This window comes from Aedes aegypti, chromosome 3 (genome assembly GCF_002204515.2).
Source record: "Aedes aegypti strain LVP_AGWG chromosome 3, AaegL5.0 Primary Assembly, whole genome shotgun sequence".
In the NCBI taxonomy this organism is placed as follows: Eukaryota; Metazoa; Arthropoda; class Insecta; order Diptera; family Culicidae; genus Aedes; species Aedes aegypti.
This window is the reverse complement of record NC_035109.1, coordinates 182,387,857-182,400,405: the sequence shown is the minus strand read 5'-3', so window position 1 is coordinate 182,400,405 and position 12,549 is coordinate 182,387,857. Positions and strand designations below refer to the sequence as shown.

General features: G+C 41.1%; 1 protein-coding gene across 1 annotated transcript in view; it reads right to left on the bottom strand.

The window, feature by feature from the left end:
* Positions 1 to 12,549, bottom strand: part of LOC5577226 (neuroligin-4, Y-linked) — a 214,513-nt gene that overhangs the window by 13,542 nt on the left and 188,422 nt on the right. Inside the window, exon 11 of the mRNA XM_021850222.1 lies at positions 10,953 to 11,984. Within this exon, the coding sequence (XP_021705914.1) occupies positions 11,146 to 11,984 (839 nt within the window). The 3' untranslated portion in view covers positions 10,953 to 11,145. The remainder of the gene's footprint in view (positions 1 to 10,952; positions 11,985 to 12,549) is intronic.

The following is a 12,549-nucleotide window of genomic DNA, read 5'->3' as shown; positions in this document are numbered from 1 at the left end:
GGTGCTTCAAAATTGAAAATATCCTTCCGACGAAACATGCTTGAAATTCTGTTTTTTAGGTGATGGCGAACAGCGGTGTGGAAGCTCCATCAGTTGTTGGTTAGGTTAGGGTAACATGCCAATTCGTCGTATGTGTTGCTTCTTTTTCTCAACAGAGACGCAAATGCTTCAGTGCAAATAAGAAATTTAAAATCTCTCAAATAAAGAAAACGAATGATCTACGAAATCTACATAAATCTACATACTTACTATAATGAATCTGCACATTACTCAATTACTAATGAAGTTACTACTCATCTTTGAAACATTTAGGTTATCTATAGTAAGAAGATTTCAACTCCTTCATATTAAAAACATCAGTGAAGACATTGAACAAGTTATTCCATCTTGGACGGATTTCCAATCATTCACCCTTAGTTTGTTGAAGGTTTTCCTAATTTCACAAAACCCCGCATGAAAAACGAGAATCATCCATGAAAACCACATTGTTATTCATCTGTGTCGAACGAAAGCAATCGTTCAATTTTCTGCTGCTGTTCGTTAGAATTTCGTCTGGACGGCACATCATCTCATTTAAGCGGAATGTGGGGTGGCTGTTAGGGTTTCTGAGAATTATGCTAACATTCATTAGTAAGTTTTCTACAGAAAATGAAATGAAGCACAAGTAGTGCAAAATGTCTGTACCATATGAGTAACATTGTGCATCTTTCTTTTGAATCGGATTTATGGTAGCTTTGATTTCCAGGATTTTGAGCTCTAATTCATCTTGATGAAAAATATTATGATTGGGACATTGTTCTCAATATTTGGAAAATTTGGCCAAAACAGCAATGGATTACCCTTGAAACTGATACTACCGAAAAGTTTGTGTCGAGTTGGCTTTACATTGTGAAATACAAAAATGGAAACGTGACAATTGAAATGTCACAGTAAATGTCTGGGCATAGCGTACAATTGGTACCTCGCGAACGTGCAGGAATAATATAGACCCCTTTGTGTGGTCTTCAGCCTCTTGCACAGCAACTCCTATCCCTACCTCCTCGTGATACTGGCCCTGATACGAGTAACCTTAGGGAAGATCGGATAACCAACCCCGTTGGTAGCTTTGGTCGTATGCTGACAGGGAAATAAGGAGTTTCCTCATGCAAACCGGGAGCGTCTGTACTCCATGTTTGGAGCGGCTCATGACAGCGTCTATTCCCCATACACAAAGCTCATTTTACTGGAAATCGGTGAATTTTACCGTAATCTTAACAGCTGAACAGTTCGGTGAAATAAAACACCGTAATTTCGTCGGAATTTTACGGATTCCGGTGTATTTTTACCGTAAAACGGGGTAACTTTGATAGTTTTTTCGAAGAAAACTTGAATATTTTTGCATGCTGTTTCAAAGATTTACAATTTATATTTTTAAAACAAGTACTGGCATCCTAGCAATCGATTACAGTCGATGAATTGGCAAAAGATTCATTTTGAATGGATATATATTTTTTCATATAATCGAAAGTTGGTTTTCTGCTTTGGGGTAACTTTGATAATGGAGTATGATTCGAACAAAATTGAATGAATAACGAACATTTGTAGGGCATTGCATACCTCTAGGCGTTTAACGTTATATGGAAATTTCTGACTTAGATTACAAAAATGGTCCCAGTTTGTGAATATGCTTTTCGCTAAGAGATTTGAGAAACTACGCTAACGCTAACGCTAACGCTAACGCTATGCTTTTCGCTAAGAGATTTGAGACCGTATTCAAGTTCTATGATAACTAGGCTATCAAAGATAAGTGGCCAACTATTCAAAACTACATCAAATAGTGATCGTAGAACAGATTGTTTGTAAGTGTTTTGAAAATGCTAAAATTGTGTAATTTTTTTAATTTCGTATAAAAAGCCTAAAATGTTCTTGATTCAAATGAAAACCGCTCTTACATGAAGTGTCATACTAATATTCTTTAGTTTTGCATTCGTTTTGCTTAACTGATTAACAGAAATTATGATATTTCATTTAGTATGCGGTGGATTACGCACTATCAAAGTTACCCGCATTATCAAAGTTACCCCGTTTTACGGTGCCGAATAATGTAAAAAAATACCGTACTTCGTTAATTTATTTTATCGAACCGTTCAGCAGCTGAGTTTTCTCAGGAATCCATAAAATAATTTAATTGTGCATGTCAGAGGTGGCTGATCATCGTGCGAGTGCCAGAGAAGGACTCTAAGCTAAACTGCGCACTGTGGTCCTCCGAACATTTAGTAGGTTGACGTCAGGCCCTGCAAGCCAGCCGAGAAAAAATCATGCAACGAATAATCAACGAGAGAATACGAACCGGGACAATCGGCGAAGACCATAGCGACATAAAGGGACAAGCGATTGGAAGCTCGGTACGTGAAACAGTAAATCTCTCAACTTCATCGGGAGCACACGCATACTCGCCGATGTGCTGAAGGACAGTGGATTTGGCATCGTAGCGTTGAGAGGACGTGTGTTGGAAGGGATCAATGGTGCGAACGTTTAGAGGTAGCTAGAGCTACGGCAACACACACGAGCTAGGAACAGCTTCCATAGTGATGGGTGATATGCAGAGGCGCGTGATCGGGTGGCCGATCAATGAGAGAATGTGCAAGTTGAGGCTCAAAGGCGGGTTCTTCAACCTCAGCATAATAAACGTGCACATCCCTCACTCCGGAAGCATTGATGATGATAAATACGCTTTTTATGCGCAGCTCGAACGTGAGTACGACAGCTGTCCAAACCATGACGTCAAACTGACCATAGGAGATCTAAACGCTCAGGTTGGCTAGGAGGAGGAGTTCAAACCGACGATTGAAAAGTTCAGCGCCCACCGGCTGACGAACGAAAACGACTTACGACTAATTGATTTCGCCGCCTCCAAGAATATGGCCATTCGAAGCACCTTATTCCAGCACAGCCTTCCATACCGATACACCTGAAGATCACCACAGCAGACAGAATCACAAATCGACCACGTTCTGATTGATGGACGGCACTTCTCCGACATTATCGACGTAAGGACCTATCGTGGCGCTAACATCGACTCTGACCACTGTCTGGAGATGGTTAAACTGCGATCAAAACTCTCCGTCATCAACAACGTACGGCACCGACGGCCGCCCCGGTACGACCTAGAGCGGCTCAAGCAACTGGATGTCGCAGCGACATACGCGCAGCACCTCGAGGCTGCATTACCAGAAGGGGGTGATCTGGATAAAGTCCACCTTGAGGACTGGTGGAGAACAGTAAAAGCAGCCGTCAGCAACGCAGCTGAGAGCAACGTCGGGTACGTGGGATGATTGGTTTGACGAGGAATATAGGCAGATTCTGGAGGAGAAGAACGCAGCGCGGGCGGTCATGTTGCAGCAAGGGACCCGGCAGAACGTGAAGCGTTATAGACGGAAACGACAAGGAGGAGATGGAACAGCTGTGCTGGTCTCAAGAAACACGCAAGTTCTATCAGTAGCTCAACGAATCCCGCAAAGGCTTCGTGCCGTGAGCCAAGATGTGCAGGGATAAGGATGGGAGCATTTTGACGGATGAGCGTGAGGTGATCGAAAGGTGGAAGCAGCACTTTGACGAACATCTGAATAGCGCTGAGATTACAGGCAATGAAGGTCGGGACAACGGAGGAAATGCCTTTGTGAACACTGCGGATGATGTAAACCAACCAGCCCTACCTTTGAGGGAGGTTAAGGATACCAATCACCAGCTCAACTTTCGAGCGATCACCATTCTAAATGCGGCCTACAAAGTATTATCCCAGATCATCTTCCGTCGTATGTCACCTATAGTAAACGAGTTCATGGGAAGATATCAAGCCGGCTTCGTTCACGGCCGATCGACAACGGACCAGATCTTTACTGTACGGCAAATCCTCCAAAAATGTCGTAAAACCAAGTCCCAACGCTTCACCTTTTGATTGAAATCATACGATAGTATCGACCGCATAGAACTATGGAAAAACATGGACAGTGACAGACCTGTACACCCGCCTGAAACGCGAGGCAGCAAAGGTTGGACTGGTGGTGAATGCGGCCAAGACAAAATACATGTTAGCTGGTGGGGCCGAGCGCGACAGGACTCGCTCAGGTAGCAGTGTTACGATAGACGGGGATACGTTCGAGGTGATCGACGAGTTCGTCTACCTTGGATCCTTGCTGACGGCTGACAATAACGTTAGCCATAAAATACGGAGGCGCATTATCAGTGGAAGTCGGGCCTACTATGGCCTCCAGAAGAAGCTGCGGTCAAAAAAAAATCACACCCGCAGCAAATGTATCATGTACAAAACGGTCATAAAGCCGGTACCCAGTTAACACACCATCGTATTTGATGCGATATAAGAGTGCAAATGTGGAGGCGATATACGTACATCTTGCAAGCAGCCTTATGGCGCATGTACGTATATCGCCTCCACATTTGTACTTTTATGCGCTATCGTATACGAGCTTGTGTTTACTGGGTAGTCCTCAACGGGCATGAAACGTGGACGATGCTCGAGGAGGACTGCAAGCATTTGGAGTCGGGTGCTTAGGACGATCTTTGGCGGTGTGCAGGAAAACGGTGTGTGGCGGCGAAGGATGAACCACGAGCTCGCCCAACTCTACGGCTTGATGGATATACTGGGCAGAGCATGCTGCAATAATGCCGACCAGCAACCTGCAAAGATGGTGTTTGGCTTCGGATCCGGTTGGTACAAGAAGGCGTGGAGCGCAGCGAGCTAGGTGGGCGGATCAAGTGCGTATGGATTTGGCGAGCGTGGATCAGAACCGAGGATGGAGAGATGCAGCCACGAACCGAGTATTTTGGCGTGAAGTTGTTGATTCAGTGTTATCTGTTTATATGTTAACTAAATAAATAATAATAATAAAATACGAACCGGGAAAATCAGCGAAGACTACAGCGACGTTAAGGGACTAACGATAGGAAGGTCGGGACGTGGAACTGTGAATCTCTCAACTTTATTTATGCACACGCATGCTCGCCGATGTGCTGAAGGACCGTGGATTTGGCATCGTAGCATTGCGGGAAGTGTATTGGAAGGGATCAATGGTGCGAACGTTTAGAGGTAACCGGAGCTGCGGCAACTTCACCGTAATGAACGTGCACAGCCCTCACTCCGGAAGCACTGATGATGTTAATGACTCTTTTAACGCGCAGCTCAAACACAAGTACGGGAGCTGCTTAAGCCACGACATCAAAATCATCATAGAAGATCTAAACGCTCAGATTGGCCAGGAGGAAGAATTTAGACCGACTGTTGGAAAGTTCAGCGCCCACCGACTGACGAACTAAAAATGCTTATGACTAATTGATTTCGCCGCCTCCAATAATAAAGCCATTCATAGCATCTACTTCCAGCATAGCCTTCCATACCAATACACCTGGAGACTACACAGCAGACAGAATCACAAATCGACTGATTGATGGACGGCACTTCTCCGATATTTTCGAAGTCAGAACCTATTGTGACGCTAACATCGACTCTGACCACTGTATGGTGATAGTTAAACTGCGCCCAAAACTGTCCGTCGTTAATAACGTACGGTACCGACGGTCGCTCCGGTATGATCTAGAGCAGCTTAAGCAACCGGATGTCGAAACTGCGTAAGCGCCGCACCACGAGACTGCATTACTGGAAGAGGGTGAGCTGGATGAAGGCCCCTTGAGGACTACTGGAGAACAGTTAAAGCAGCCATCAACAATGCAGCTGAGAGCAACGTCGGTACGTGGGACGATTGGTTGGACGAGAAATGTAGGCAGATTCTGGAGGAGAAGAGTGCAGCGCGGGTGATCATGCTGCAGCAAGGGACCCGACAGAACAGGAGCGTTATAGACGGAAACGGCAACAGTAAACGCTGCCTGGAGGAGACGGAGTGCTAGGAGATGGAACAGCTGTGCTGGTCTCAAGAAACACGTAAGTTCTATCAGAAACTTAATGAATCCCGCAATGGCTTCGTGCTGCGAGATGTGCAGGGATAAGGATAGGAGTATTTTGACGGACGAACGTGAGGTGATCGAAAGGTGGAAGCTACATTTCGACGAACACCTGAATGTCGCTGAGTGCACAGACAATGAAGGACGGGGCAACGGAGGAAATGCCTTCGTGCGGGCGATAGAAACCAATCAGCCCCCATCTTGAGGGAGGTTAAGGTTACCATTCAGCAGCTCAACAACAATAAAGCTACTGGTAAGGATGGTTTCGGAGCTGAAGTCATAAAGAAAGGCCCAAAGAGGCTGGCATTTTGTCTGCACCAGCTGATAGCCACAATCTTGGAAACAGAACAGCTACCTGAGGAGTGGAAAGAAGGGGTAATATGCCTCATCTACAAGAAAGACGACAAGTTATATTGTGAAAACATTCGTGCAATCACTATTCCAAATGCGGTCTACAAAGTATTATCCCAGATCATCTTCCCTCGTCTGTCACGTGTAGTAAACGAGTTCGTAGGAAGTTATCAAGCCGGCTTCGTTCACGGCGGATCGACAACGGACCAGGTCTTTGCTGTACGGCAAATCCTCCAAAAACGTCGTGAATCTATTCATCGATGTCAAGGCGGCATACGATAGTACCGACCGCGTAGAGCTATGGAAATTCATGGACGAGAACATGAGGGAAGTTCACGAGACTGATAAAAGCGATGATAGCAAATACGCAGAATTGTGTGAAGGCGAACACTCCAGTTCGTTTAGATCCCGCCGGGGACTACGACAAGGTGATAGACTTTCGTGCCTGTTGGATACGTTTGAGACGGAAAAACGTTAAAGGTGGAAGGAGGCATTTGCGAACCGAGTCGTATGGCGTGAAATTGTTGACGAGGTTTTTAATACATGTATAACCGTCACAACATTTTTCTTTTTTTCTGGAAAACGACTTTAAGACGGACTGCGTTAATTCGTATAATCATCTGATAAACCCCATTTACGGTAAAAAGTGCCGTGCGATGCTTAATTCACGCGGAATGTAAATGGATTTATGCTTTTCCATACGCTCAAAGTACATCAACATAAATAAATTCATCGTAACCAGCAGTGCCGTAGACGGGGAACTGGACTACTATACGAGAGTGAGTCTGATTTTTTTACGATCAATCCATTTTAATTATCGCTACACAATCTGTGGTAAATCTCGATAATTGCTTGTTGTTTGTTTGTGGCTTCATGGTACAAATAGACCATCGCAATGCATTATTGATTTGAAACCATTGAAAGACCGCAAACAAGCCGATGAATTAGATCAACTTGCAAAAAAACGAAGTTATGTGAACGTCTAACGCCTATTTACATTTGTAGTGTGACTTCTATTTACCTTTGTAAATAGTTTACGACTGAAGTTTCATTTCCAACTATACGTAAAGCGACGGGAACGTTAGGATTCCGCGAGGTTCGATACCAACGTAAGTTATTTGTTCTAGTAGCCAGTCGGTAAATAGATTAATTATTAACGAATTCATTTTCTCTTGCTGGTCTCGATCATAAATTATTGCAACAATTCAATATGCATGGGAGGGCGAAAAGGGATGGTCAGAAATCGCTATTTTATTGTTCCAGTGCTGACGTAACTACCAGCATCATCACTGTATTTCAACAATGTTTTTATTGAATTTCTAGTTTAAGGTGGAGATGAATCGAAGCCAAACCTCAAATTTTCAAGAGCACAAATCTAGAGAACCAGACAACGCAGCGGTACGAGCTGAAAACCTAATCGATTGGTCACACGCTGGTGGTGACCAATCGATTAAGTTTTCAGCTTGAACGGATGTTTAGTTCTCTTGAATTTTGTTCTTGAAAATTTGAGGTTTGGCTTCGATGCATCTTCACCTTAATCTAATTTCATTATAAGTTTTAGTTTGTTCAAGACTTCAATTTGAACGATTTATTAACATAAATTGAAATTCATTTATTTTAAAAATTATTTTTGTATTTATTGATTATATTATTGATTTGTATTTTTCATAAAACTATTATGCATTAACGATCAACGCTCCGTCATCGTAATCATCGTCATCATCGAAACTTCAAAAGCAGTTTTTCTGTTCAAAACTAAAAATTGTTCGATGAAAATGTGTTCACTGTGTTTCGGTTGGAGAATTCAATACAGTGAACACATTTTCCTGAAAACATCCTTGATTTTGAACGAAAAAACTGCTTTTGAAAATTCCGAAATCAATGACGGATCCTGCCCCCTTAAAGAAACAGTCTTCTGTATGAATGTATTGAAATCATTTGAAGTGTTCTGAGGACTATGCGCCTGAATAGAAAAATGTTCGAATATCTTGACGCGTGGGATTTTTTTTTCAGAAATGGCCAAGTAAATCATTTTTCTAAGATCGCACTATTCAGTTGTGAAGAAATGTCATTTCAAATGTAGCTCACTATAGAAATTTATTTAATCAATTCTGTCAAAGAAATTTCCTCTTTTCTTGTGCGGAACAACATCTCGAGCAGACGTAAAAAGCTTAGCAATAGCATGAAAGTGATATTAACTTGATAGATATAATATATAAAAGATCTGGAAATGATATCGAAAATTAACTACATGCAAAAAACAAACAAAATGTTGATGTTGTCTTCAGATCTTTTATGTTAATTAAGTCAATATCACACTTTGTTTGTCAGTACTTCGCTCCTACTAGGAATTACTTAGTCAAATGTTTGTTTTTAAAATAGGGAAAGTGTATCAGTTATGGCTATAGTGATTCCCTATTTGGTTTTCTCGAAAACTTTCACATTTTGAATATTTTTGAATGTTGTAACATCCACATTCCACTTAAACACACAGAATAAATAAAATTTTGAAAATAATCAAATTACCGTAAATTCGGGTGAAATTGATCAGTAGGGTGGAATTGATCACTGTGTCACTTGATTTTATTTCTTCCTAATGGAGCACAAATATCAATGTAACCTGCAGTGAATGAACGTTGTTTGTCGTAAGTATGTCCAAATTGTGTGTTGTGAAGTTTTTTGCGTTCAAAAATGTTTATTTATATGAAAATAATGTAAAATTTCAAAATCTTGTACGGTGCTGTGTTGACAAACATCAATAAACTTCTAGTTCTAGACAAGGGTTTGGACATGGTATAATCCTGAAAGTTTGTGAGGATACTAAAGATATATCCCCAAACTAGATTTCATAATCAAAACTCATACCAATTCGTTGATTTGGTTGAAATAATTGAATTTCTGTAATATGTCTAGAAATTCCTTAGGAAATTGCATACATTTAGGCGTTTTCTGAGTTATTCTTGAAATTTAAACATTCATTATTTCTATAAATATTGTATTGTTAAGAATTTGGCAAGCATATTCGGATTCAGGGAGCTCAAATTTATTATGTAAAGTTGTTTTGAAAACTAACAATAATGGCATTGATAAGTGATCAATTTCACCCCGAAATGAGATCTCCCGATTTTTTTATTTTAGACATATTTTCTAGCACTAAAATTACATTTGTTAGAAAATTTCGGTACTTGAGTCAATGAGGCTCACCTTCATATTTGTTTTCCTGCATTCAGTTGTTTGGCATTGTCAACATTATAGAAATCAGACAAGAAAAACCTTGAAAAGTGATCAATTTCACCCGAAATTACGGTATCATATTATCGTATGGCGATATAGGGAACCATTATGTCCATAACTGGTACACCTACACTAATCCTATATTTCTGGATGCTGACCATGCTTATTTTCTGAACAGCTATTTAAAAAGTTTTGAGAGAGTATAAGTTATTAGCTTTGAAATGCATTTGGAACACAACTCGAATTTCGGATATTTTGACCATTTTATGAAATTTAGCTATTGTGTGATCGCTTTAACAAGGCTTATTTGTTGCTGAAGAATGTGTTTGTTAATCGTCATTTTGGCCTCTATTGGATCAATTGTTATGATAGTATACTGAAGATGAACTAGGATTTTATAAGATACTTATTCAGCTCTTATTCATGCTTATGTTAAACATGTGGAAATAGCTAAAGTGCGACGCAAGTAAAACGTTAGTTCGTCTTCTGAATATCCTTTTATACATATGTTCAGCTAATAAGTAAAACAATCTTGACTAGTCGAATGTGAATCTTTGGAAACGTTTAATAAGTGGCGATTCAACTTTTGGTCATCCTAATGTATAACGTTGAACATTGACCTAAGTTTGTGTTAAAAAAGCACCTTTCTCAGCTCTTTATAGAGCAAAATTTTAATTCAGATGTCATTACCATTATTGAGCAATAATTAAACATGCATGCTTGTTTGTGGCTCTGAATTGTTAGTTCGGATAGCTCCCTGCGTTACTCTCAATTTTGTCAATGTTTCGATTCAAATTTCCGCCCAGAGGTAACAAGCATAAATCGACTGGTGAGCACAGATTTGATGAAGATTTTTTTCTGATTATATCGTTGTGGGCAGCACTGTGGGGATTTTTTCTACATTGCCTTCAAAAATGTTGATGGTTACTTTTCTCTACGTCTATATATTATAATAGTTTCGAACACATTAATTTAAAAGAGCAAGCGGATTTAAGATTTTTTGTCTAATTCTCAATTAACGGTTGCACCGAGTGATGCGTATCGAAAACGTAGAAGTTTCAAAGTAAATATTCAATTTATCAAGTTCGAATTCAATATAGAAACTTGAAAAATTACAGCAATATCGCTGCGACGATAAGATAAATGAACTCATCCGCAAAAACACATTATTAATTTACAGACCTCTTCTCGCGTCACGCGCTTTCATAAAATCAGAACAAATGGGAAGATCGATTTCCGGCGAATAGAGTTGAGAAAACTCTGGTCTTGCGCGCAATATTTCTTAGTCTATGTATTATTTACTCATTAATTTGTCGGTGAATTATGGATGTGTACCCAAATACGCCCCGCATCTGTTATCAATTAATTGGTAACGGTTCAGGGAGCACCGTCTGAGCGATGGAGATACTCACTTGGCGCCATTGTCGTGCATCTCGTTGCGGGTCGCTCCTAAAGCTGTTGTTCGTGCCGTTCGGAAGTGTGCCCCGGTGACTCCTGTGGTTGTTGCTTTTGGTGCTGTTGGTGATGATGATGATGGTGATGATGGTGGTGCAGGTGCTGATGCTCACATCGAGATTGCTCCTCGATGGCAAAGGATACTTAACGTCACACCCGCAATTCGTCCATCGCACTCTGGGCTTGATTAGAGGTAGCAAGGTTAGACTTGACGCAACTCTTCTTCGTCAGTGTACCACAATTGCTACCAATTAGCTGAAGCGCATGTTGCGATAGAATAGTCCCGTCTGGAACTGATTTGATGTGCTTGGGAGGTGGAGGCGCCCTCTGTGGTAGATCTGCAAACTCCGGAGGTGGCATCTGGTGATGCTGTAAGGCATGGTGATGACCTAGTATTGTTGACGGATCGCTCTTTGTATGAATTGTGAGGCTTTCCAGCTCCCCACAGATATTGTTCGGCATCTGGCCGTTTTCGTTACGCTTCTTACTGTTGTTTCTCGGTTCGTTTAACCTCGTTTTGTCACGCTGGTAGTAAACGCCAGCAAAAATCAGCACGTTCAGTATTAGCAAACTACATCCGATTGCTATCGTCACGCTCAGGGCAGTGCTGTAGGCAGCGAAACCGTCCTCCTGGGATGAACCACTACCATCGTCTTCTGTCCCTTCGGAGGATTCTGCCGTCACCGGAATCGGCTTATGAGCGTTCTGGCGGTTGCTGCTATTGTTATTCCCGTAAGTGGATAAATTCAACAGCGAAAACACTTGTGTGGTAAAAAAGGAATAATTCGAATTGGCATTCGAGGGATCCCGCAGGGGAGGATTTAGCGGTTTTACTGTCGGCACCGGAACGGACTCCTCTTCATCATCTTCGAGCTCATGGTGTGAACTGGGGACATCGTCACCACCGGGTTTATGCAAATCCGGCACCAGATTTAGCCAGAACGACAACCGATGTGCCCGGTAGTGGTTTTTCAGCTTCGGTTTGGTATCTAAACGATAAATAATAATAAAAGGTCATGAATTCATCCGCAGCTTTGAGTGCAAGCATTCAATCAGGGCACAATCAAAAGGGTCATTCCATGTTTTTGGTGAGGCATACAATTGGAAGGTAGTTTTATATAGAACAGAAATTTTACAATACAGTAATAGTAGATGCACTTTTATTTTGGAATTACGTTATTAAACCAATATTGTTTGAAAAAGTTTTTATATAGTCTTATAATACCGTGAAATGGAGTGAAGTTGATTGGTTTTGGCAGTTGTTTGGAATCGAGTGACATGTATATTTTATATGTAATTTTTTTGAGCAAAAGGCTATCCAAATCAATCTTCTCTTCTCCATAGCATTGTTTTATAACTTTTGATAAGCTAAAAAACAACGAGCTACATGCAGTTGAGTTAAGAATAATAATACTGTAGGCATGTGCTCGTACGAATTATTGAGACAAATGTTTACGATTTTTGTTAATTTTTTGTACAATTAACAAAATTTTATTTTTTTTTTCTAATACCCCATAAAAAGTTAAGCCTGTGGATGTGAAATCACTCAATATT